The 27,927-nt window shown below is 39.8% G+C and overlaps 1 protein-coding gene across 2 annotated transcripts; it reads left to right on the forward strand.

The window, feature by feature from the left end:
• Positions 1 to 1,476: 1,476 nt before the first annotated feature.
• snap23.1 (synaptosome associated protein 23.1) lies at positions 1,477 to 27,688 on the forward strand. Of its 2 annotated transcripts, none has more exons than XM_033643192.2 (8): positions 1,477 to 1,635; positions 8,186 to 8,300; positions 16,694 to 16,735; positions 17,180 to 17,228; positions 20,060 to 20,177; positions 22,493 to 22,666; positions 22,822 to 22,966; positions 25,278 to 27,688. In XM_033643192.2, exons 2-8 carry the CDS (start codon positions 8,244 to 8,246, stop codon positions 25,338 to 25,340), a joined length of 648 nt encoding a protein of 215 aa, XP_033499083.1. In that variant the 5' UTR covers positions 1,477 to 1,635; positions 8,186 to 8,243; the 3' UTR covers positions 25,341 to 27,688. The 2 variants fall into 2 exon arrangements, with proteins under 2 accessions (XP_033499083.1, XP_033499082.1); XM_033643191.2 differs by lacking the exon at positions 1,477 to 1,635 and adding an exon at positions 1,684 to 1,840.
• The last annotated feature ends 239 nt before the right edge of the window (positions 27,689 to 27,927 follow it).

The following is a 27,927-nucleotide window of genomic DNA, read 5'->3' on the forward strand; positions in this document are numbered from 1 at the left end:
TGAAACCACAATGTTTCTTTCTTGGGGAAAGACATGACAGTGTACGTTGGTGCTCCAGCAGCAGAAACAGTCACTCACTCAGCTCTAGCTGTGTTCAGAGATGAATCCTGCAGGGGCGGACTAAACCATTTTGTGCTTTTAAGGGGTGACAAAGTTCAATCTTTTAAAATTATTTATTTGACCAATTTTAATTTATTTAAGGCATTAAAAACCTAGAGATAAAAAAAACTGCAAACAAAACTTAATGTTACATTCAAGGCTTTTCGAGGAGCCCCCTCTCATTTGGGCCCTGGGTAATCAGTTATGCTTTTACCCCCACTTCGATGCCGCTGGAAGAGGTACTCAGATATTTCACTCAAGAAAAAGTAGGAATACAACAGTGTACAAATGCACTGCATTCAACCTTTAAAAAATGAAAATAAAAAAAATTAAAGGCCCAAATGTATTTGCATCAATACACCCAAAGAACTGAAAGTAAATGTATTCATTATGCAGTATGTTGCATATTATATTATTGTATCATAGTCACACATATCATATATATCACACATAGTATGTATGCACCAACCGTGCATGCAGCCTATTGCAGTTGCCCCTGTAGGTATTAAAAGACTCCTTAAGTATGGACAACTTATGTACGTCAATTCCTGAACTCGCACTGTCTTTGGTGAAAGTGCCTTTAATTTTTTTGCTTGCTTGTCTTGGTGTCGGCTATTTAACGCAGCTCTTTCAATTGTTTGTTGTTTTGTTATGCTGTTTCCTCAACTTTTTGATGTTTTTAGTCTTTTTGTGCTTTTACGTGAAATTCTTCGCGCTGTCATCTTGGCCGGGAGATTCTGACTCTCTTTAGGACTTTTTCTGGTTAAATAAGGTTAAACAAAAAATAATAATAACAGAAGTATGTAAGTATGACAGTTAAGAAGTATGGGCGCCCAGTAGCTCAGTGGGTGGAGCTGGCATCCCATATGCACAAAGATAAAGTCCTAGCTGCAGCAGCCACTGGCTTGATTCCAGCCCATGGCCATTTGTTGCGTGTCATCCCCTCTCTCTTCTCCCTTCATGCCTAATCTTAAAAAAAAAGAGGTATTGTAAAAAGTTAAAGTAGATAAAAAAATAAAAATAAAAAATAAATAAGTCTGCTTTCTGATAATTGTGTGCATCATCTGAAGCTAATTTTAACTACTTTTGTACTGCTGGGTAGTTTTATCTACAATAACACATCAAATGTTTTTTAATCATATTATTATTATTATTAATAAAAGGAATCTGTAAAGTAACTAGTAGGCCTAAAAAAGTGTTGAGACAAATATAGTGAAGTAGGCTAAAAAGGATAATATGTGTCTCTGAATTGTAGTGGAGTAGAAGTATAAAGTAAAGTTCCTCAAAATTGAGTAAACCTGAGTAAACTTTGAATTGTCCTTAAGAGACCCGAGAAAGCTACTTTTTCCGAGTTTGTTGAACTAACTTTGGAATCGCCATATTTCCGACGGCACTTAAACGCACCAACCGACACACTTCGGACAGCCAGACGGTGAAACAACTGAAGGAATCCAGAAGTTACCAAGAGCCAAGTTCACATACCGTCAAGAAGGAGGAGTGACGAGCTCGTCTTTTTAAAGACAAGGAGGGTTAACTGTAAGTATTGACTCCCTAGATAAACACTCCCCTCCCTTTTCCCCCTGGACATACTTGTTTGAATTGTGGCGTTGGGTAGTTGACAGGAAAGCGGAACTAGCTAACTAGCAAGCTAGCAGCACCCTGAGCTAGCTTAACGAGTTGCCCCACGGAGCCTGCCCGGTTTACGGTCCTTTTCTAACACTACAGCAACTTCTCAGACAATGTAAGACAACTTTAAGCTGCTTTGACAGCCTGTTCGTGACTGTTTACTGTCTTTTTATAACTTCTTAAAAGTTTAAAAGTGGTGTTTTGGAGAGTTTACAGCCACAACTTTGGTGTCATGGGTGTGGGTGACTGCCTGTTTGTAAGTGCTTCTCATTCAGCCTCACGTCACCTGTTTATCAAGTGACCCTCGTTAAGTAGCTGCTCAGCACTTAACTTTATTTCTCTGCTTGTGAGATAACCAAGGTCAGGTGTGTGGATACAGCACGGCTCCTGTTTAAATGTTACAGCGGAAATGATTAACTATATGTCTTTTTTTGTCCTGTTTCTTCAGTTATGACCAGTGAAAACAGCTGACTCTTGTTTTTGTGCCTTATAAATGAAGCTCTGACTTCAACAAAATGCCATGGTTTTGTTTGGTCTATACAGCATGGTGTCATTGTCCCTCATGCTGTTTGTTATTGCACACAGGTCAGCTTTATCAGCAAGCCACCCTGCCCTACATATCTAACACCTAACCAAAATAAATGTGTGATCACCAGTGAAGACAGGGTGTAAGGAGGAAAGTAGCCTTAATGTTTGTTTGTGCAAAAAGAGATCAGGAAGGAGGATATGAACATAACATGATGGAAATAAGAAAATACGTCAGTGCTGTCAGGTCTGGAGGAACAGGTTTGGGTAGACAAGCAAGAAATGCTTCCCCGTAGGAGCTATTGTGTTGAGACATTTGCTGCTGGTGCTGGGAAGGAGCTGCAACATGAATGGGTACGTCCTCTCGGCTTGTTAAGTTATTCTCCTTGTGGCTGTGAGCACATGTGGAGTGTTGTCACAGTGTTGTTACTGAGAGTGAGGGTTTGGAAATATAGGGCTTACTGTGATGTGATGATGGGATCGTGTTGCACGGGAACAAAAAAAAAAGAAAATCTAATATTTACCCATGTGTGCTTTAGGTGTAACGTTCTCATCAATGTGTCATGAGGATAAATCAATATCCAGTTATACAGAGGCCTGCTTTACTGGCACATGTAATTGATCTTTTTACTGCTGATATGTTCATCTGCTCTTGTTGTGGCTTGGTATTTCAAAAGAAAGCAGTGTGTGTGAATGAGTCCTCCTTCAGCGTTACAGATCAGTATCTTGCCAAGTCCAATAATCAGTTAGAGAAAGCAGTCAAGCCTGTGTGAACCAAGCGCTCTCTTTCCAAAAAAAAAAGAAGAAAAGATGCAGAGTCAACAACATTAAATCCTCTGAACTGTCTGCCAAGCCGACTATCTATTTTCCCTGTCGTTTTTATCTCAGGATGTTTAGTTGCTGCAGGTTTGAAAGGGAACTTGAAGTTCAGGGGGTTATTTGAAAAACAAGAAAACGCCACTTGAACTTTAAAGGGAAAGAGGATGACAGGAGAGGAGGAAAAGGAAAAGGGAATAAAGCTGTTTCCTGAATGGTATCTTTGGAAGAAGAGCTTTGTGTTCATGGCTGACCGGCTTTGTCCTTGAAAGTGCAGTCTTTTTAAATCACAGAAAACAAGCTTAAGTCTTTGGCCTGTTATGAGCTTGATCTCACGTTACCTTGTGCACCAAAGGCTGTCGGAGGCTGCCATTACACCGGTAATTTTAGTGCATCCTGTGACGCTGGGCTGCGTGAAGGTCACTTGATGCACAAAATCACATATTGTCTGGATTGGATTTGTATCTGCTAAACCGTCCTGCAAGGTAGCGTGGCTCATGTTGTGATCAGAGTGTTTGTCCAAACGGATTACTTGGAAAACACAGTGAAACCACACCTATTGCTCAAGTTCTGTCTGCTTCCGCCTGTCAGTGTCAGTTGCATTCATGAGGCACCAGCATTGTTTACAGCGTGTGTGGAAAGTGCCATAGAGTTTCAGTTCTGCTGTATTTTTCATATACTCCTGCTTTACATTCCCTTAAATCATGTGGGCACTTAACTCTGACGCACCTCTCTATGCTATGATTTGTCTGAACACTAATGAAGTCCTTTGCGATGTTTTTAAAACTAACCGATAGCACATACAAATTACATTTCACAGCGAGTGGACCTCAGTGGCCAACCACGATTAGCACTTCCTGCTACGAGTTCACAGTAAAAGCTTCTTAGCTTTCTGACATCATGTCCGTTCTGTTCATGTTGTGCAAGATGAAATCTGAATTTTAATCTGAACACAGAGGCCACACGCAGCTGACATATCAGCATGCAACTCAGTTTGTATAACATAATCAGATGTGGGAGTTCACTTTCCAGAAGTCACATTAGATGAGTGTAGCTGTGGCTTTAAACTGAACTTTATTGTGTGTGTGCGATTCAGTAGCTGACACTGAGACTTCTGAAGGACCCAGTTTATAACGCTGAGGAACCAAAGTTGAACTTTGTTGCATTTTAAAGCACTTAACTTTGTTAATTTTTTTAGGAAATAAGGAGGAGCAACAGTGAATTTTGCAAACTTTCCACAATGCTTTCAGCCAATAAAGCAGGTGTAGTGCCTTGATCTTCAACAGGGGTGTCCTCAGTTACAGCAGGTGGACCACCAAATTATTGTTTGCTAACTTAAAGTTTTAATTTGAGGTTTTTTGTTGTTGTTGTTTTCAAAAATTAAAATTTGTCTAAAAATACACATTTAAGTGAATCCAACAACATTAGCAAACATAAATTGACCTATTCATAAAAACAACAACAGAAAAAAAACATTTAATTTACAGTACGCAACACTGATTACCCATGAATCCTTTTGCAATCATGTTAAAGCCCAGTCACACCAAATTGACGTCAAGAACTAGCAGCAACGTAAGCCTTCACATTGCTTGTGTCTCGGCCAAAAAGTTGCACATAATCGAAAGAAAGAAATAACTCTCCACAACAGCAGACAGAGATAGTAGCTATATTTATCATTCAAAACAGGAAACCAGAAGACCGTCTTAATGCTGGTTAGCCAGTTAGCATTTTAACAATGCAATCCAATGTTGAAAGAACAGAGAATGTTTACTCTGTGCCACTGAACGATAACACAAACCATCATGAAACCTTTATTCAAAGAGCTCAATAGCTAAAGAAAAATGATCTTACCGTAGGTACAAGTTTGTTTTGATCTCACTCCCTCTTGAATTTAGCTCTTTATTTATTGAACTGCCAGTCAGAGTGATTTCAGTCACCGACGGACACTACCATTGTCAACACTAATTCAACACACTGAATCAGGCAAAAAAAAGGGCAACAGTGTGGGACACACCGCACTGACTAGTGTGACAGATGCTCGCCTACAGCCCAGCATTGACCAATGGCCGACTGTTGACTTGGTGTGTCAGGGTTTTTCACTAGCTAACGCCAAATCGCTGTGCAGTATCTGTCCATAACAGCGAGGCAATCTAGTTAGCTAACCGTTACAGAGGCCTAAATTAAAACATATCGGCCAATTAGCTGTATTATTACTTCAAGTGTACAACTTAAGCCACAATGGATCGTTTTACAACTTCTCAAGCAACCGAGAAGATGCAAACATCAGAAACAAACATGATTTATAGATATGTGAATCTGCCAGTGATGGCACTTTAGACCGCCTTACTCACAACTGTCTGCCCAGTTTAACATGCATGGGATCCCAGCTCTGTCTGTCTTTCAGCTAAGGGGTCCTTGGGTTGAAAAACACTAAAGACCCCTGGTGTAGTGTATCATCTCCACTGTCACAGTCCCTATGTCCACATTTAGTGATAGTGGTTTGCATGATAAATCATCTTAGAATTTTGTTGTACAAGATATGTGACTATGGTTATAGCATGAGAAGCAAAAACTGCAAAAGAAAGAATCATTGGTAAATATTGATCCTTGACCTTGCGTTTTACAAGATATCTCCGTCCAAAGTAGAACATTAGAACAACTCCAAATGCTCGCTGGTGTTAGCTGTCTGTAGCAGTGTCCTCTCGTCACACACAGGTAATGTGACTGACTGGAGATTTCATCACCGTTGATTCCCCTTCAATAAAAGGATGAAAGAGCTCACTGAAAGACAGGAGTGATTCTCTGGACATGCGATAGTTTTCCTTCCACTCCTCATTGATACAGTACCTCTCTAGAAATTGTCCCACCATCTGCTGGTTTGACCAGGTTTGGACTTAAAACCGCGGACTCTGAGGTGGACCAAGTAACACTGGGTGCAGCAGACGCTTTCGTTAGTCCATGAAATGGTGCAGCAATAAAAAATAAAAGTGTGAGGTAGTCATAAGACCAAGCAGTGCAGACAAAAGACACACAAACCGGTAGTGCGGTGTTATTGTATCTGGTGCGTACTCATTACACAAAGAAACAATGGGCATGTGGAATTGAGGAGATGATGTCATTGTTTCCCACATGCTTTGTTTTACACGTACAGACAGATATAACTGTTCTGAGTTTTGACAATCTTCACCTTCAAAGGTGTTTAGTGACCTGAACTTCTCATTTCATTGCTCTGTTTTTTAATGTCCAATTAGTACTGACTTTTAATTAAGTTTTAGTATTGCAGTAAACCATCATCCAATCTCATGATTCTGATTTCTATTTCTCTTACTGCCTCCTCATCTCTGCTCCCTCGTTGTTAGCATACATTCTGCGAGCCACGCTGCAGCTAAGCTCTACGCCAACAAGGAACTGCTCCCGGCTCACAGAGGATAGTTTTGCTTCATCGTTGAAACAGATTTGTGTTTCCTCTATCAGCAAGCCTTCTGTATGTGTTCAGACTCCCAACACTCCTCCAGGGACAGGAAATGAGGCTGATTTGTTTAGGTTTTGCATCTCCGTCTTCCCTCTCCATATGAGTGACATGAACATACATTGATGTTGAGTCTTTAGGTCTTTAAAATCGCATACTGTCTAAATACACAACAGTCAATAAGACAATAGTGTAAGCAGTGAGCGCTGATTGCGACTGTGACATAATGTGCTGTAGCTTGAGGCATTGAGACGCTGACCCTGATGTACATAGAATAAAAGAGTCCGATATTTCCCTCAGGAGGAGTTGGTAGAGAGCAGCAGCAGAGCTAAACAGAAAGTGAATATTGGACTTGGCCTGCGTTTGCCAAGTGGTCATAAATACATTTCCAAATGAATCATGACGTATAAATAAGCAGCTGTTTACTAAGAAGGTTACCATATCAACTTTAAAGGTAATGATAGGTCAGTGATACCTACTGATGGGATATTTATCAGATGTGTTTGTTTTTTGTTCATATTTAGACAGGGTTCCTGTGGATCCGCAAGAAAGTCTTAAAAGGCATTGAATTCATTAATCTAAGTAAGGTTTTAATTGCATGAAAATGTCTTGGATTGGGCGCCCAGTGGCACAGTGGTTAGGGTTCGTGTCCCGTGTACAAAGGCATTGTCCTTGGGTTGGATTCCAGCTCATAGCCCTTTGCTGCATGTCATCCCCTCTCGCCGCCCTTCATGCTTAACTTTGTCCTTTCAAATAAAGGCAAAAGCATAAAAAATAATCTTTAAAAAATGTCTCCAATCAATCTTTCAAACATCTTAGAAATGTTAATGGGAGGCAAGAATTTCTGATTTTTTTTACTGATGATGCATTGTAAAATCTCAAAATAATTGGTAAATTATTACTTTATTTATTTTGTTTCCAGCTGGGATGCTGAAAGTAGAGGATTCACTGTTTGCTAGCTAGCTGTGACTGTACTCCGGCATGACTAAAACCATTACCAGGCAATGCATAATAGTCTCAGTGTATTATATGCAAAGTTTTTCCAACAGCATGATGGGAATCCAGGCAGTGGAATCCCACATGCCAAGTGAAAAAGACAAAATCACCAAGAAAACTTGCCAACAAATGGCAGGTATTTCCCAACAAAGGCATGTTTTATGTTACAGTAAACATTTAGGTGAAATTGTCCCCAGGTACTTGATGTCAGTTCATGTTTTTTCAGTTTAAGTTATTGTAAAATTAGTCTAAAATTTATTCTAGTGGCGTTTAAAAAGTCTTAAATCGAACTCGCCTTAAGCTGTAGGAGCCCTGTTTAAAAATTGATTCAAGCAGGGGTATGTTGTTATCAACTTCTGTAACCTACTAAATATGGATATCAGTGTTGGTCTCAAAAATACTGTTGGGCCATAATTAAACTTGTCATTGACCAGTTTTCTGTTGTTTGACTAATTGGTCGGCTGTATTCCCTCTTGAAGGTAATTCTCTTCCTTCTTAAGACAGGAATGTATTTTGCTTTTGGTCTTGTGTAGTTGTTGAATATCTTTTATAGCCGCCCACAGTAAAGCTGTGTCTCAGATTTGTTTCAGTCACAGAGCTTTATGATAATCAACGCCCTCTGATGTGACCTTCTGAAATGTGCCCCTCTTCCAGGCCGCAGAAAATCGAGCTCGGTGCCACGGGGGGAGCCGCCAAACAGGACAGCAGCAACATGGAAGACATGACTGTGGAACAGATCACCATGAGGGCCAACCAAGTGACTGACGAGGTGACTGAGTCACACACACACACACACACACACACACACACACACACACACATTACACACTTTCACATCCCTCTTTCTCTTGTTGTGTGTTTCTCTCTGAGTGAGTATGAAACTTCCCTAAAGTGATAGTCTGCCCAAAATGTTTTCATATCAGATGCCAGACCCGTGCAGGCTACAGGCAGAAGCCTTGTGTTTGCAACATACTGAGCATACAGATGGACAGGGAGGAAGTGGATAATGTAGCCGGAGTAGGTTGGAAAGTTGCTCTGTAATTTTTTTTTTTCCAGTAGAACTTTATTTTAAGAGTCAGTTATTTCTGTATGATTTTGTAATAAGAAAGAATTATGTATTGCTGTACTAACTGAACTGCACGTTCAAATCATTAATTCCAATTAATGAATTGGACGTCAGTGTACAAAACATGAGCTGAACATGTGAAAATGTGACATTTGTCTACAGGTTAGCAAACAATTCAATGTAGATGACGAAGAAAGCGCTGAAGAAAATACATCTTCTCTAGTAGTTAGTACAAAATTACTCAGGTTTCCAGAATACATCCCAGGATTACCTCCCCAACCTCCCCTCCCCCAATGAAGCATAACCCTTTTTTAATCCTACATTGGAACTCATAGAAACCCATCTTAAATTGACCACAGCTGTTGTTCTCTGTTGTAGATGAAACTGCCAACTGTAACACCTTTCACCTGTTTGATACTTTAATTAATGACAAAAAGACTAATACACATATGCTAATTATCCACAAACAAGCAATCGGGACAATGGGTGGTGCTGATGAGCTGAGACATTCAGAAAGGAAAAGTTTGACGTTTCACTTATTTGCTTTCTTGCCGAGACCACTCTCAGGCCTTCATGCTAAATAAGAAGCTATAGTCAGTAGGCGGTTAGCTTAGCTTAGCTTAGCTTAGCTAAGCATAAAAACTGGGAACTAGGGTAAACAATTAGTCTGGATCTGTTTAAAGTAACAAATTGGTGTATAGGAATAAAAAGCAATGACTGTCAGCTAATTCAGTGTAGAAGTCCATGGTGTTGGCTGGCAGTCTAAGGGGCAGTACACATGCCACGTCTTTAACAGCCTGGAAAATGCGAGGTCCAGTGCTGGGTGCTACTTTTGTGCCTTTTTTGTGCCAGCTTTCAAGAGCGCGGCAGGAGGTTGTGTCTGAGGTTGCTAAGCTATTTTAAGAAGTACTATATTGTAGCCTGTTTACCTGAAATCCTGAGTGCAGAGCTGATATTCTTTCAGGTGCTGTTTTTGAGTGTGTAGGCCTATCGTCTGTGGGACAGATGTAAAGCTCTGGGTAGCCGTGCACTAACATGATCAACTTTTCCATATTTACCACAGACTGATATTTATGGAAGAAGGGAAAGATATCTGTCGGCTGTGATTTGGCCGTTCCTCGTCTCATGACATGTGGTGCATGCTGCTGTGTTCCAAAAGTTGAACTCTGTTTATCTCGGGGTGTGGCCGTGGCACCCTGAAAAATAGGCGCTCGGGAATACGTGCGCCATTCCACTAGCATGTGAGCACGCCTGCTGCACATCCTCATTGAAAACAATTCATTTGAAGGTGAAAAAAACGTGGCATGTGTATGGCCCCTTAAAAGGCATACAAAGCACTCGAATTATAATTTAAAATCTTTAATTCACATTGGATAGACCAGTGCGTTTTGACTTTAGACCGTCTTTGTCTGGTTATAAAGTGCATTGGCACAGGGGTGTCAATTATAAACAAATCAATATGTCATGTGACAAAGGTCACATGACATATTGGTAGCACCTACTCAAAGGAAACCACTTGAAAGAAAAAACAATGAGAAGTATTAACAAGGAAGTGAATATAATACTGACAGATTCACATGTGAAGTAGCAGAAACATGGGTTCAGTTACAAATTATAAGATAAAGCTGGAAATCAGAAACAATAGAATTAATTGTATACTGTGACAAACAAAACAAAAAAAATGGTGCTTTTCTAAGCAAATTTGCTGTTTTCAACATGCTTGTGGCTGAAATTATTATTTCATTACAATAATGATAAAATAATGATTATTTTCAGTTATGGTTGAATTAAATATTTCAACAACACTAATGCACAAATGACATTATGACACCGCACATACATTTGATTTAGTGATTGCACTTTGGACATTAAAGTTCCAGTTGGTAACTTTATGAAAATAACTTTATGTCATATTTGCTTAAACTGTCACCACATCCACACAGTAGTACATGAGATGGATAATCTGTTAAAAAAAAATGTCATACTCTCCTCTTAGTGCTCTTATGGCATTTGCAAGAACCCACCAAACATGAATGAAAACAACCAGTTGTCAATCACTGCTCCTGAACTGCGGTCAAACTAGGCAGCGCAGATCAAATATGACCCAAGATTCTGTTACTGCATTGTCCATTTCTTGCCTCAAATTCTGTCAGAAAGACCTTTCTGAAAGAAATCTTTTCATTTGAATCCAAACCATCATCTTTTTCATAAAACTTCAGGTCGATCTGGCTTAAAGCCCTGAATGCAGTCTTCTCCCATAAAACACATATTAACAACAGGATCATTTAACATAAGTATCAAATTCAGCTCAGTAATAACTGTCAAGGTTCATGGACAAAACAATTGTTTCCTGCTTGTGACCCATTATTCGCATATTTATATTGCATAAATTAGCCTAGCAGCGAGTGGACTTTTTCTTCTCTAGTCATAGCTTAATAAACTATATGTAACGTCATTATTTCTCGTACTTGTTATTAGTTAAAGTCACTGTGTCTCCTGACAGGGCAGCACAGTTGGATTTCAGCCTGCAGGCATGTTTTTTACATCTGAACATTGTTGAAACAGAGCAGCTAATGTTGCTGTAGGGAGAAGTTAGCAGAGTGAGACAGCATTGTTTACATACACCATGTGCTGTCTATTGACCCCTATTTCTCCGAAATCTGAAATATTTCCACTCTGCAGATTTATTCCCAGTAAATAATGTCATCCTCATCGTCTTTCTCTCGGCTGTTTGCCACCTGCCTGCTGCTGTTTGATGTTGAAACAGACTTTAAAAATAAAAGCGTATCCTAAAGATGACAATATGGATTGAGGTTTTCACTTTGCATCAACAATACTAGATCATTGATCATTTAATCGATATGTTAATCCAGATTGATGGATTGTTACACCCCTACTGTTTAGCTGTATGATGAGAAAGTTTGTGACTTTGCCATCATGTTGAAAACAGATGAGCGAAAACCAAGCACTGCCCTTCAGCTGGAGCAAACTTGAACAGTGACTGACAGCTGCGTCAGAGACACCCTGGCTCTGATTCGTTGTTTCCCAACAAGCATGGTAGATTCTAGGAATTACAACCACAAGCACTATGAGGAGGAAGAGGAGGAACATGATTTTTTTTCGCAGACAGTTTGTCTCATCTGAGGATGTGGTGACAGTTTCAACAAATATGACAAGAAGCTGTTTTCATAACAGTGACCAACTGAAATCAAATGTGTGTGTTCAGTTTCATCATATATTTGGTACTATTTGACTCAACCATAATTGAAAAAAGGCAGATTAATCAATATTGTGATGCAATTTTTGGTTTAGCTGGAGAAGCATCAGTAGGGAGAAAATTAACACACACACACACACACACACACACACATAATCCTGAGATTGCCTCAAAATACAGTAGCACTGAGAGAGCAGAGGGTGGGTAATTAGATTCATTGCGTTCACAGTTGATTATTAAGCTAAGCATTAATAGGAAGTGTGTGAGGCTTTACGCCTAATTTAGCCCGATAGCTCCCTTTCCCCTCTGTGGTTTTGACAGTTTGAATGTTGTCAGCTATATCTAAGCGTTTTATTATCAAGGAGATAATTGTTTCATCAGCACTCCAGGGCATCATATGATCAGCCATCTGATTCAAATGGAGGCATATTAACTTGCTCTAGCTGGGCTCGTAGCCGTGCACTTCACCTTCCTGTAATTTTGACTGCACTAATTGTCTCTGTGTTATTTTCTTCTTCTGTCTTTTTTTCTTGCCTGTGTAATTTCTCACTTTGTGTGTGTGCTTTCTGACTTAACACGCACTTCTCTCTTTTTCTCTTTCCTCCTTTTGCTGCTGCCTGGTTAACTTAGCAGATCATAGAAGAGGCAGGGCATGGCAGGGCCCTTCTGCTAATGCTGCTTCACACTCTGGCTTTGGGTAACCACTCATACCTGAAACACACAGAGCATGGCGATGTATCAGGGCAACATTGGAATCTGGTGTGATAACGTTGTTTTTCGAACACAAGCTGTCCCTGGATGTCAAGGCTGTTTCTTGTGTCCAGTTAAAATGGCTTTTGGCATATATTAGCACCTGAATTATGTATGTTAAGAACACTTCACATGTAGCTGCACGTGCCTCATCTAACTATACTTCCATTTAAGCCACCCCAAGCAAATCATAAAAATAACTCGCCATTGTAAGATCTCAAAGATCTCTCACAGCACCCCAATCTGGAAAATTTGGCAAAGACAGTGATTTCTGGCTTAATTAGCCAAGTTCAAGGATTTCAGGAGACATAACGTAATGTTTATCCACCCAAGTGATGTTCTGGCTAAGCCAACAAAAACCTGGCTGAGCTCAACATGGCTCTCTCGCCAATTCCTTGTTTGTCTGTTTCTCAACTCGCTGATTAATGTATTCAGAGCAAACATAACACAGAGAGAATGAGGAATCAGGTCCCCACTCTCTCTTGTTAACAGTTCATTAGTGATGGTAACAATAGAGTCATGCCCTGAGTCACGTTCGTGCTCTGCTCCTTTGGATGCTCTGTGCTCTGACTGTACAGCACGCGCTATTAATAGTGACACAAAGACGCAGCTCACCTGAACTGACTGCATTCCAGTTTGTCGACAACTTCTCTGTCTTTTCTGTCTGTGCGTGTGTGTTTTTGTCTGTCTTTCTATAGACTGTTAACTTTAGGCCAGTCATGCCCACGTCACTTGATCAGTCAGAGTTAAGAATCAGGAACACTGTAGCTGTGTCATAAACCAGCGCTACATACTAATCCTGAGAAGGTTTTAGTATGTAGTGTGGTTGCACTGGAAAAGTGACAAAATGAAGCATACTCCAACCAGACATTATGCATACTGAACACTGACTACAGAGTGTGCTGACACTAAAGATAAACTCAGTAACATTCTGTTTATTAACATAAGGTATAGAAAATCAGTTAATATTCACAGCTGAGTGGCAGGAAATAAAAAACATTTTTGTCTACTCGAAAAACAACTTCAACAATGAATCAATTATCACAACAGTTGACGAATCGACAGCTCAAGTAGAGGAGCTGCTCATGGCTGGGGAAAAATTAAGCTGTCCAATTATTTTATTGATTTAATTGTTTGGTCTATAAAATGTCAATTTAAAATAATGAAAAATACCAAACACAATTTCCAAGTTGACATATTCAAATAGCTTGTTTTGTCCTACCTTCTATCTCAGAAGACTAAAGGAAGCAGCAAATAGTGGAAACAATATATAAAGAAAAAATTGAAATAGAAAATTATCAGCAATGTGGATATTATGTGGAGCAAATTTCAATTAGTGTTTTTTTTTCCTCTAAGCTTGAACAGTCATAAATAGCCATGGAACGGTAAGAAAATATCACGTCATGATTATCCCAGCCAAAACAATTTTGATTCACTGTATTATCCTGATAATCATCAAATGTGCTTAAACCTCTTGAAATGGCACCAAAACATACTGAAACAACTTATTTTGTTTCTATCACAGATAGGACTATCAATCAATCAATCAATCAATTTTATTTATAAAGCCCAATATCACAAACCACAATTTGCCTCACAGGGCTTTACAACATACAACATCCCTCTGTCCTTAGGACCCTCACAGCGGATAAGGAAAAACTCCCCAAAAACCCCCTTTAACAGGGGAAAAAAACGGTAGAAACCTCAAGAAGAGCAACTGAGGAGAGATCCCTCCTCTAGGACGGACAGACGTGCAATAGATGTCGTACAGAACAGATCAGCATAATAAAAACAGTAATCCGTATGACACAATGAGACAGAGAGAGAGAGAGAGAGAGAGAGAGAGAGAGATGCAGGACAGATGGTAATGACTGTAGGTTACAACAACATTAATGAAAGTAATAATATTATAGTTATAATTCCAGCTACTGTGGTACAATATGTTGAAAGTATATATTAATATCTGGCAGTGTACATATGTGACAATAATCATATGTGTATAACAACAGTAGAAGTATGACTAATGATAACAGTAGCAGCAGGAGGCATCTTCTGGCAGGACCACAGCAGCAGCACAACCACACACGTCACACTATCCAGGCACCGCTGCGATACAAGTTAACCTGAGAGACAGTGGAGCACAAAGGCTCTGGAGAAGAAGCCGAGTTAGTGACATCCAGAATGGCCGAGTTAGCAAGATGCAGTAAGGACACAAGAGAGGGCTGCCCCCCACTAAGAAATTTCCTAGTTGACCAATAATCAATCAGTCAGTCATGTCTTTATTGCAGACTCAGTGGTCCATAAAAGAATACAATACAAAAACATAAAATACAAAATATACATTCCACATTAAAGACAGCAGTCCTATATAAAATGTACAAAAATTAAAACAAATACAGGGTTTTATGCCAATGCTCCCTGAGGCTAGATGTGTAGCGAATACAGCTCTTCCCTGGAAGGCCACAGTGATGACGTTTTCTGACTCGTCAAGTCTACGTATGCATTTGTAGATTAAGTTCCTGCCTTCAAAGTATTGACTCTGGCAGCCACAAATATCTCACTCGCACTGCACCATCTAGGTTTTTTAAGCAGTCTTCTCAAGGCATTGTTATATGCCACTTGAAGTTTCTGCATGCTTCTAATAGTCGTCATTTAGGGCTATTAGTCAACTAGTCATGTTTACGATATTAATTATTAAATAATGTATTTTGGGCGGGGCAACACAATGGTTTGAGTTGAAGGTGTGAGAAAGAATAGTATCAGTAACATTGTTAACACTGTGCTACATTACAGAGAAATACAAAACTGTACTAATGAACCTTCATTAATATAGGCCTATATTTTATCTACAAGTGCACGTCACACACTGAGCGAGCCGCCTGTTAATGACGCTGTGGGCTAATGGGCATGTAGCTACTACCATGTTTCAGATGATACGTCATGGTTGTAGTCGACCAATGAAGATGAGTTTACATATCACCTTGGGTTCGTCCTTCACCTTCTCAAAATGATCCCACACTTTGGATTTCCTGCCCGACATGTTATTAACTAGCCTGTGGAATAACCGCAGGTACCAGATGTGTAAATCAGTGTGACTCCTGTCTGACTGCTGAGCGTGGCCACTTCCTGTGTCTGTCCTTTCAAATTAAATTCCCACATGGTCCAGTCATATAGGTGTTGATTTCTTTTGGCAAGATGCAGCTCCTAATTGAGTTTCACGGGGGTTTTTGATTGTTTTTTTGTTTTGTTTTCTGTGACAAAGCGACCAATGAAATCTTGTCGACTAATGACCTTTCTGGTCGACTATTAGGGGGCAGCCTTAAAGTAAATCGTCAGATCATTTACCTCAATAATTAACTGATTAACACAATACTTGAAATTATTTCTAAGCAGCAGTGCCCTTCTCTCTTGTTCTTAATTGAGAGGATTTCCTCCTTGTGCTTGTCTTATAGGATATAAGGTCATTAAAACCAAATTACTGGATGTTAAGTGAGATAATTCACTGTCATGGTCCGACCAGATTAATTACACTGTTTCCATGATGGGAAAGGGCATTGCAGTTTACAAGGAAATGATCTGCAGTATATGTTCCATCTCTTGTTATAACTGACGTTGTTAGATCTCTTGTTCGGTCACACCCAGAGTTCAGTCATTTGGTCAGATACTGCTGCAAAACACACTAAAAGAAATTCAAATTGCACAGAACAAAACAGAACAAATGAGTTCTTCATTCTTCTTTCTGTGCTAAGTGTGTGAGATGCATTAGCAATGATTTTTACTAAATTGTGTTGGCTAAATTCAAAACTAGTTTCAGTTATTCATGCACAATGCCATCTGAAATTATACACCACACTCTCTTTAATAAAAAAAATAGTATTAACTGTTTTTAATCATGGTTATAATGCATGTCAGCGCTGGCCATCTGGTGGAGCCATACCCATAAACAAATAATATTACAAGAACTGTTTGTGGAGTTTTTCTATAAACTTCACTAAAACAAAAATTGATGAATCTCACATAAATGCTGTTTTGGTTATTGCTGTTTTGGAATTTTAAATTTGTTTTTATTAAACTTGCTCACCTCTTTTTTTAATTTTCTAACACCTCCTGTTTTTTCCCCTCTCCACAGTCACTGGAAAGCACACGGAGGATGCTGCAGATGGCAGAGGAGGTGAGACTTTGACACCTTGCTGCTGCTGCTGCTGCTGTCACAAAAGCACAATATCATCTCACACATAGCTGCTTTTAATGACCAGAAAGTGTTTGTTTATAACTGAAGCCCTACCTGGACGAGGATTAGGAACATTTTATTTAAATCACCTCTCACAACAGTCTTAAAGCCACTGTTAATTATAGTAACATCTAACTGTTTATTATTTTAGATTCTGACAATAAAGTGATATTTAAAGTCATAGTTTTACACTGAAAAGGTTGCTTCTGTTATAAATTAACTGTATTTGTTTAAATAATTATACAGGCCTGTCATTTTTGAAATTTTGAGCAACATTGATATCCAGTTAGCTCTTAAAATGTCCAACCCTGATTATTTCCATTCTTTACAATACATCATGTGATCTTTTCTTTGGTTCTGATTTTGTGTGACTCGTGTTTTCAGAGCAAACAGACGGGCATCAACACCATGGTGATGTTGGACCAGCAAGGAGGTAGATACACAACACCAACACTTGTTTTGATGCAGATGTTCCCACTTTTTGTTTCTCTATGTCTGTGGCGAAGAGTGAATGGTAATGGTTAAGTTGAAAGCGTCACCCTTAGTCATTTCTTATTTGTCTTTCTTTGTTTTGAAAGGAATGTACTGTAAGTGAGTAATGAAATACATCACACTGACGCTATTACAATTTAAAGGTTTCTCTAAAATACACTAATATGCACAAGTGTTTGTTGCAGCTGAAATGAACCAGATGTCATCGTGCTAGGATATAAATGTCGTGCAGATTTCATTATGTCAATAAGCTTTGTATTTCAAAGAAGTTATGAACTGATTTAAGGGAACAGATTTCCTGTTTTGATTTTTACAGAAACAGTTTTTTCCCCACTTAAGGCAGTCAGTATTGCACAGGGAAGCTCTTAACTAGTTGTAGTGGTGTCTGTAGAGAGGTTGCAAGGACAATATACTGCCCGAAGAGATGTTATTTAAGTTTGAGTTAAAGGAATTTGCGTTAACCTCCCTGTGTGACTGTGCTGTGATAATGTGGACTCAGGCAGACAGCAAACTGGATAAAATTTTAGTGGCCAAGAAGAGGATGGTAAAATTAGGTGAAGCCAGCAGAGAATACTGGCAACAGTAGACAGCATTGATGTCCAAAGTGATTGTCACAATTTGCTGTCCTGTGCGACAGATTTACAACCAGATATTATGTAGCTCACTCACACAGGGAGGAAACGTGGGTGATCTGAACAATGGGAAGCTAATAATTTTGTTCCAGCACCACCCAGTGCTTAAAATCCTATCAAGATATTACAAGAAAAACTGACATATGGCAGGCAATCAGCACAGAGCTGGGTGGGTGAAGTTGAGTTGTTGTTTAAAGGGGAACTACGCCCCTTTTCAAAATTTGGGTAACACTTCACAATAAGGTAGGGCTGGGCAATTAATCGATAAAATCGATTTAGTTTAGGCCGATTTTGTTTTAATGAAAATCGAGTTTCTATTTAAAATCTGCCACCGCCGCTCCAAGCTGGGCTCCCGTAGTTCAGAGTGGGCTCACCCATCCCCCCTGCGCGCTTGATACACAAACAACATGGCAGCGAGCGCTGAAGAACTCGTTCTCAAGAAAGGGAACGAGTTCTTCAGCGCTTTTGTGTGCTCACCTGTGTCTGTGAGTGTGTGTGTGCTCACCTGTGTCTGTGTGTGTGCGCATCAGGGCCGAACTCCACCGTGCGCGACACAGAGAGCAGAGGAGGATTTTAGACACGCACCGTGTAGGGACATAAATGACATGCTGTTGTGTATATAAGATAAATAAGTGTAAACAACGCCAAGCTGGCAGACCCCCGAACTGTAAAGGGACCTCCGAAGACCATTAGCTCCTTTAGCTTGTGTTAGCTCGTTGTGGCAACAACACATAAACAACGGGACTTCGTCTGTGTTAAAGAACGGCACTTTATTTTCAGCACTGCAGGGATGATGCACAGCCTCTCTCATCAGTGTCTGACTTTTACATAGAGGGAAATAACTCATAAACAGCATGCAGAACTGCGTAGGCTTCTTCACTGTGGCTGCTCGATGTAAACAACATAACACATGCCTCACTTTCTTCCTGGGGCGCATCCGTCTGACGTCACACACCACACCCGGCGCAACGTCTCATACCTCCAACATCAACTACACACATACACAACTCCACACACACAAGCCACACACATCAGGCTCAGCCTGTAACATAAGGCTATTTAGTTTGTTTAAGAAAAGGACAAGGTATAGACCTGTTCTATAGGAAAGGTAACCTTAAATGACTTCTGTTGTGATCCAATATGATGGTAGGGGAAACACTGCCATATGATAAGAAAGGGGTGTGGTGGAAAGCGATCACAGATGCAGTCGCCATGTATATTGCAAGTGATATGGTGCCCATATATAGGCTACCGTGGAAAAGCTGGGGTTTATTCACATGCTGAAAGTTTTGGACCCCAGGTATGTGCTACCAGGCCGCAAATATTTTTTTTAAACTAGGAGGGGAAAAAATCGATTTAAATCGTGAATTGGAGAATTTTTTTTTTTTTAGGCCATATCGCCCAGCCCTACAATAAGGTAACAAAAACAAGTAGTTTACTAAAGTAACTGTAGTATACAGTATAAGAGCAGCACATCACTGTAGGAGCTGATATTTAAACTCTGTGAATATCTGTGTGTGAGTGTGTATCAGTGTTGTCTAGAAAGATGTTTTATTGGTTGTAAATTCTGTAATGTGCATCCTGAAATATTGTCCAAACTAGTGTTTGTTAATGGTGTTAGCTCAATAACTACAACGACAACTGTGCGTTTCAAGACTTTACTCCAACTTCAGCACGACAACAACAACGATAGCCTCCGCACTTCCTCCCTCAGAACATCCACATAATTCACACATGCGCAGTGAGAAACATAGCACATAACAAATGGTCCTCAGTTTTTCCTCAGGACTAATTATTTGTCTGTATTTGTGCCAAAATCGTTTTTTGTTTTTTCCCTGTAACAAGATTCACGTTCCCTGTTTTAGAAACAGGCATGTGTAATTACTTGTACTGCATTATATTCTTTTTTGTTATTTTTACCCCCTTTTTTCACTGCAGCAATGACCCAGTTATTGACCCAATTTAGGAAACCTCTCAGGGATCATTAAAGTTTAATTGAATCTGGTCTAAAAATGGATAAATAAAGGTGATGCACAAAACAAAATTAACAGTAAGGAGATCTCCTGGTGTATGAAGTGTACCTGGATACAGAGAAGGAGAGTCTGACACGGTGTGGTGTGCCTGTGTGTCTGTGTTGCAGAGCAGCTGAAGCGTGTGGAGGAGGGCATGGACCAGATCAACCAGGACATGAGACAGGCTGAGAAGAACCTGACTGACCTCTCCAAGTGCTGCGGCATCTGTGTCTGCCCCTGTGACAGGTACACCGAACACGCAGAGCTACTAAAGCCCCCGCATCACTGTAGTGTGTTGTTCTGCTTTTCTCTACTTTTTGTGTGCTGTGCTTGTATCTATCATGGTAATTTTGGTCGAGTTATTTCAGGAAATTCATGTCATTTTCACTGTAGACAGTGTTAGCTGACTGTCAGGTGGAGCATCGATGCAGCTTGGTTAGGGATGAAACTCACCTTGTGAAATCAGAGTTGGTCCAGTGTGTTTCAAAATATCTGCTCCTTGGATTAAAAAGTCAAAGATACTGGCTTGTGTACGTCAGGGATGGGTCATATATTAATTACACTCGATGAATCCTGGCTTGTTCCACACAGGATGTTTAAAATGACTATATTGTGAACATTGAGTATAATTTGTCACGTCTTTCTTTTGAAGCCACCAACACTTTCTCCGTCTCACAGACACACACAAAAAAATAAGACTCACATACATGATAAGCCACATGAACTCTCCGCCCATCTAGATCTCAGACTCTGGTGTAAGCAGGCAAGGCGTGTTGTTTTGTGTCTGCAGGGCCCTTAACAGCAACCATTGGTTGCATTTTGCAACCATGGAGCACCAGTGTGACTTGCAAATATTATTATGATATGAACTGCAGAGCTGTTGGCTTGTTTCCAGCTCACAGTGAATAAGTCCTCACAATTATTAAGGTATAACTGTGTGCTAATTGCTAACAGTTAGCGGCCTGAGTGCATCACAAGAAAAGCACCAGTGTTTCCCCTTTGATTTATTTCATTATATCAGTTCTTTATTTAATTTTATTGTAACAGTGTTTTATAAATTTTATTACAAGTTTTTCATTTAGCTTGATTATAACAATACTTAATTTAACTTTATTAAAACAGAGCTTTATTCAAATGTATTGAAATAGTACTTAAACTTTATTTTGACTACTTTATTTCACTTAATTATTATACTGTATTAATCTTAATAAAAGTACATTATTTAACTTTGTTATAACAGTTCTTCAATTAACTTTATTATAACAATACTTAATTTAACGTTATTATAACAGCTCTTTGTTTAGATTTATTGTAACAATACTTCATTTAACCTTAATATGAAGGAACATTTTTTTACTTTATTATAACAGTACTTTATTTAACTTGATTACATCAGAACTTTATTAAAATTTATTGTAACACTAGTTTTTTAGTAGTTTAGTATTTTAGTCGTTTAGAGTAGTTTAGAAGAGATTTTAAATATATCAAGATATAAATCATGTATTACAATATAGCCTAAAAATGTATGCAATATTATTTATAGGCTCTTTTACCCAGCCCTGTTGTACATAAAAACAATTGTGAGCATTTTGGCGTAGAATTCTTTGAGTGCTGTTAACAGCTGTTGAAAGATAAAGATTATGATGCTGATAAAACTGATAATACAGTTTATGAGCTGGAATTATTTCACTTGTGGATTCTGGGTCAGTTTTCATTAAATCAGCAGCTGTAATACAGTGTTTTGTTCCTAACTGCAACAAGTAAGTGTTTTGAATTCTCCACCGCACCCTCAATATAGCAACAGCAGCCGATGCTCATGGGTATTGTGGTATTAAGAGATGGCCACCATGCCAAACTAATGGTAAAAGCATGCTAATTGGTGGGCAGTCCATGAACCTATAGGATTGTTTCATCATCCAGGAGAGTCTGTGTGCAGTAACACTGAGAATATCAGTAAAAGAAACAAATGAAATGGGAATATTGAAACTGGGAAAATATATTTCCAGAGCCAGCAGGCTGTCCCTCTTCACAACTCCACAACTCATTATCATGTGATTGAACACTTTCATGATAGCACTCTGATCTGTGTGATTTCACATGAGAGGAACATACAAGTTTTCCATATCCTTGGGAATGCTCACAAATTGTATACCCAATCGTTATGAATGGGCAAAGAACGCAATTGTGTTACTGCTCTGTGCTGAGCTTACTCCATCAAACCCAAATGGACATGCAGTGTCAGTGTGTGTGCATAGTAAGATCATATCTGGTTCTAAACACGGAAAACAAATCTCCCCTAAATGCTTTCACATTGGAGAAGAGGATTCTTTGATGAATACCATAAGATAAGGTAGGGAATCTTTTTTTATTGTCCTCACGGTTGGTTGATGAACATCTGTGACTGCACTGATAGCTGACTTTTCACTGCACAAACCTCTTGTGGATGCTTTTATTTAGAGGGCTATGCTGTTGTATTTAAGTTAACATTCGTCTATTTTTTATTTTAACCCCTCTGGATTTCCCGATTTGTGTTAACTTTCGATTTTTTTTTAATTCTCCAGGGTGTCGTCTATCGAGAATGACTCACGATACAAGCGTACCTGGGGTATTAAAGGAGGTGACGGAGACGTTGACTCCAATGGCTCAAAGGTTGTTTCAAGGCAGCCCTCAGGTGTTCGCAACGGCCAGGCGGGCCAGGTGAATGCCCCGGCGCCCTCAGGGCCCTACATCAAGAGGTGGGGTCCTGGTCATTTTGCTTCCTTGAAAATCTTTTACTGTACTGTTGTTGATTTAGAAATGATCTATTGTTTCCACTTGTCCTAGTCAAAAGTTACAGATTAAGACACATTCGACAGACGTGGACAAATAAAAACTTAGTTTACATCCGCAGGATAACCAACGATGCACGCGAGGATGAGATGGAGGAGAATCTGGATGCAGTGGGCAGCATCATTGGCAACCTGAAGACTATGGCTCAGGACATGGGCAACGAGATCGACAGGCAGAACAAAAGCATTGACAACATCACTGAGAAGGTGAGAGTCAGTTGGGTTGTCCTGTTAATCTGTATTTTTATTTGTGTGATCATACTTCTTTAGCACGTTCTGTCATTCAGACTTGCTTCCCTTCAAAATTAGAGGCACCCTGTGGAGTTTGTTCACCACTAGTAGCACCATGGAGAAATGTTTTTCAAGCTTGGCCCTGTTTTGTTTGTACGAGGATGCTCGTGCACAAGCAACACAACACATCCTCCCCACAGCTTCACACTGTTCCACTAATAGATAGTTGATTGACTGTGTTGTTGAATGCAGAAGAAGACTGCTCGTGTGCAGACATGGATGTAAACAATACAGGATGTGATGTTTTTAAAAATCAGTATTGCAACAAGGACAAAAATAAATGCATTCAACATATTTGTTTGGCCTGAAGGATACACACTTTGCGTTATGGTGAGAAGCAACGAATGTAAACATAACTTTGTTGTCAAGAAAACCCACACAGCATCTTTAAAGCAACTTTATGCAGCTTTTCCCTCTTAAGATAACAGTTTGAAAATCATTTAGATGATACGCTGATATGTAACTGGGAGACTGGCGCCTCTTTCCTCCCTAATCTACGGCCCTAATGTCTGTTTCTATGCTGTGTAACTTTGTTGAGTGGGTAGGTAGGTAGGTATAGCTAGCTCAGTATTCTCAGCACAAACATTGGAAGAACTGTAAAAATACAAACCTCATACATCGTTGGCGATGCATGAATTATACTTTGTAATTGGGCAAACCAGTGCAGGACAGTGTCTGAAATTAACTTTGTGACTCACAGGCCAGGGAGACTGGTAGATCAAAAAATCCACTGGCACACAACACACAAGGCCTGTGATTTTATGTCTGCAGGACCATTAACAGCGACCATTTAGTTGCATTTTGCAACCATGGAGCACCAGTGTGACTTGCAATTACTATGTAATTATTAAATGATATATTTTGGGCGGGGCAACACAATGGTTTGAGTTGAAGGTGTGAGAAAGAATAGTATCAGTAACATTGTTAACACTGTGCTACATTACAGAGAAATACAAAACCGTACTAATGAACCTTCATTAATATAGGCCTATATTTTATCTACAAGTGCACGTCACACACTGAGCGAGCCGCCTGTTAATGACGCTGTGGGCTAATGGGCATGTAGCTACTTCCATGTTTCAGATGATACGTCATGTTTGTAGTCGACCAATGAAGATGAGTTTACATATCACCTTGGGTTCGTCCTTCACCTTCTCACAATGATCCCACACTTTGGATTACCTGCCTGACATGTTATTAACTAGCCTGTGGAATAACCGCAGGTACCAGCCCTGGAAATTAAGGGCCATACACATGCTGCATCTTTAACCACCTGGAAAATGTGAGGTCGGGCGCTGGGCGCTGCTCTTGAGCCTTTTTTGTGCCAACTTTCAAGAGCACTGCGGCAGGTTGCGTCTGAGGTTGCTAAGCAAAGTTTACACGCATCGTATGGCTTACTTACCTGAAATCCTGAGAGCAGAGCTGATCTTCTTCCAGGAGCTGTTTATAAGTGTGTAGGCCTGTCGTCTGTGGGACAGATGTAAAGCTCTGGGTAGCCCTGCACTAACATTGTACTAAATATGAACATATTTATCAGAATGAATATTTACAGAAGAAGATAAAGATATCTGTGATTGGTTTGTAACCTGACTCCTGTCTGACTGCTGAGTGTGGCCACTTCCTGTTTGTGTCCTTTCAAATTAAATTCCCTCATGGTCCAGTCATATAGGTTTTGATTTATTTTGATTAGGTGCAGCTCCTAATGGAGTTTTATCTTTTTTGTTTTGTTTTTGGCAGCCCTAAGTTCTAGGTATATTTTATGTGTGACTTCCACTTCCCTTTAAACTAGCAAGTAAAAGCATTCAAGTGAGGAGCCCTGTGAGGATATCTACCAAATTAATACATTTGCAAAGCAGATTTTTTCTTCAGTATTTGAGTCCTGCATTGTTTACATTCATATTTACTTGGTAGCAGCCTTCTTCATCCCTGTTGTTACAGCGCTGCTGCTGCACATGTTGGTGCCTTACCTTCACCTGCACATCAGTGGAATAGTGTGAAAATATTGGCAGGACACTCTCGTCTGGAGTTAGTGCACAAGACTAACAAAACGGAGACCCACCCATGATAAACTGCTCATTGGCACTAGATTTTTTTTAAAAATCTCCAGAGGGGACACTTTGATATATTTTAAAATGCATGTAAAGTCAGTAAATGTCTCAACAAATACTTAAAAGTATGAATATTTGTACATCAGCCCCTGTTGATCTGTGTCTTCTTGCTCTTTCAGGCGGACATGAACAGGCTTCGTATCGACGAAGCGAACAAGAGAGCCAACAAGCTCATCAACTAGACAAGGAACCCTGCTTCTGCCAGTTTTATCCATCAACCTTGAGCCTCTGTCGCTACCCTCATACACACACTGCATATTTGCACACATGCACACACACACACACTTTGACATTAAAAAAAAGAAATCCAGTCTGAAAGAATATCTCTGCCAGCAGTGTGCTGACCCTATGCTGCACTCAGATGTGAAAACAACACACAGACATTTCCACATTTTATAAATTGGACAACACCAACATTACCCTTTGGCACACGCATTCATAGACATGCTGGACTTTGAGAAGCAGCGTGGGCATCAGAAACTGCACCACAGAAGAAGTGACTGACTGCCTATCACTGCTGTGCGATACCAAATATGCATCAGGCCTGTTGTATCATATCTCAATATTCACGTGAAGGGAAGTAGCACAGGTCAGCTGCTTTTCTTTATTGTTTCTCAGTTTTGCCTTTCAGGAACTATGAAGTGTGCGTCTCTGGTTCGTATGGATGACGGCATGGATACATGCTCATCAGCTGTCGTTTAGTGATATACAGCACAGCATTAATTACTGTGTCCCTCCTGTCAGTCACATCTTGATACAGCTACATCTAGTTTAATCATAAAACATAGACTTTGAAAGCATCTTATTCAAATCCTTACTGGTTCAACGTGTAATAAATTAAGTTTATTGTATCGTGTATTGTTGAGATGATGTGCTTATTTAATAATTCCTTATCAAGCAGAAATGACTTGTGAATAAAGTTGTTTTTTAACACTTTGTTCTCATGTCATTTTTGCCATTTCAGATGTAAAAGCTATTTCAAAAAAAGGAAAGAAAATTAAATGTGCTTTGGAGTGAGTCACGGCAAATCCTTTCATGCTGGAATTCAAAGCACCTACCCCTGAGTCATGGCAATTTAATGTTGTTAAAAATTTTCCGACGATAATAAGTCAAGGTTGTTGTAACTATTCGCAAGTAGATTGTGAGGTGCTGAACTGGTGTGAGAATTTAATATATGCTAGTAATCACTTGTCCTTCAGAATGTGAAGGAGGGTCAGTAGGCATCGGGAGGAATGTGCATCGTTAACTCCTCCAAAGCATCTAGTTTATTTTATAACGCTGAATATGTGAAGCATGACAGCGGTTGAATAACAGATTTGTCATCAGTGAATCGACTGCTGTACTTCTTGTTTAGTGCCTCTCGCTGGTTTCCGCTCTCGCCGCAGTGTTGGTGTAAATACTGAAACATATTGTCGCTGTGTATTAATTGCCTTTAGTCATTCTGTTAATCTAATTTCATTCTTCTTTCTTCGTCACCTCCTGGTTAATAGAGATTTATGGCACCCAAGAGGAGATTTAACAGCCTATGCAGGGCTCCTACACAAGTCTGGTAATGTGCGGAAAATTAATTTCCTCAAGTCTAATAATTGCACGGTCTGTAAAAGTATGAAAACAAATGTTCAGTTCGGAAATGCACGGCTGTACATTGTTTAAGCCGCCTTCGTTTCTGATATCAGCTCACTAGGTTGTTGTCATCACGGCATATGCAGCAGTTTTGTCATAATGAAAACGACCTGGAATGTTAAAAATGAGTCTGTTAGAAATGTTTGTGTGTGTGTGTGTAGGAGCCCTCTCACTGCCTCATAGATGATCCATGGTTGTGTTGTAACAGCCACTGTGTCACAAACGGCTCCTCTTGCATCTGCTCTGTAAATAGCCAGTTTTCACAGCAGAGCTGCAGTAAAATCATAATATCTGACAATGGAAAGCATAATTTGTTTTGTCGACGCTGTAGCCAGGCTGAGAAATTACTGCTGGCAGCAAGATACAAAAGCATACATGTAAATGAATGATGTTTTAAGGGGTAAACGTGGAAGCGGGATAAGTCCTGGCGGGCGCTGTTAAGGCCTCTCGCTGTGCAAAATTGGCTAATGATAAAGTAGTACCGTATGCTGAACATATCTCTGGTATGCATCTTCTGGCTTATTTGTTTTGAAGAAAAATAATTTGTATGCTCTGCCGCAGGCGTACACCTATTGAGTCTGTAAAGATTGAGATGAACTGTTATTCAGGGCTTTGTATTGCTATAAGTGATCATCCTCACTCTGTTACTTGTCAGCTGAGATCTAATTAGTCCAGCCTGAGGCTGACTCGCTGTCTGGAGGCTGTTTATTCATTGTTTTACCAACAGCCACTGGAATGTAAATCCAACCGGTTCTTTTGTCGATTTTTGAATATGTTCATAAGCAGCTCGTCTTATCTGAAATTAGCTTGGTGAACAGGTGACTGTTCAACAAAGTCAAAACTGCCTCTTGTTTCACACCTGCCTCTGTTTAATTGTTTGTATTCAATAAATGTATTCTGAAAGTCATGTTATTGCACATTTTCAATGTTTAAACAATTAGAATTACATCCATCCATCCATCCATCCATCATTTTTCACCAGCTTATCCAGGGTCAGGTCACAGGGGCAGCAGGCCAAGCAAAGCACCCCAGACGTCCCTCTCCCCAGCAACACTTTCCAGCTCCTCCTGGGGGACCCCAAGGCTGTCCCAGGCCAGATTAGATATGTAATCCCTCCAGCGTGTTCTGGCTCTGCCCCAGGGCCTC

This window comes from Epinephelus lanceolatus, chromosome 15 (genome assembly GCF_041903045.1).
Source record: "Epinephelus lanceolatus isolate andai-2023 chromosome 15, ASM4190304v1, whole genome shotgun sequence".
Classification (NCBI taxonomy): Eukaryota; Metazoa; Chordata; class Actinopteri; order Perciformes; family Serranidae; genus Epinephelus; species Epinephelus lanceolatus.

Bases quoted from the DNA above. Each gene is read 5' to 3' on its own strand.
- snap23.1 (XM_033643191.2), top strand. The intron at 20,178-22,492 runs GTACACCGAACA...TTAATTCTCCAG, and splicing joins TGTGTCTGCCCCTGTGACAG to GGTGTCGTCTATCGAGAATG. The intron at 22,667-22,821 runs GTGGGGTCCTGG...TTACATCCGCAG, and splicing joins TCAGGGCCCTACATCAAGAG to GATAACCAACGATGCACGCG.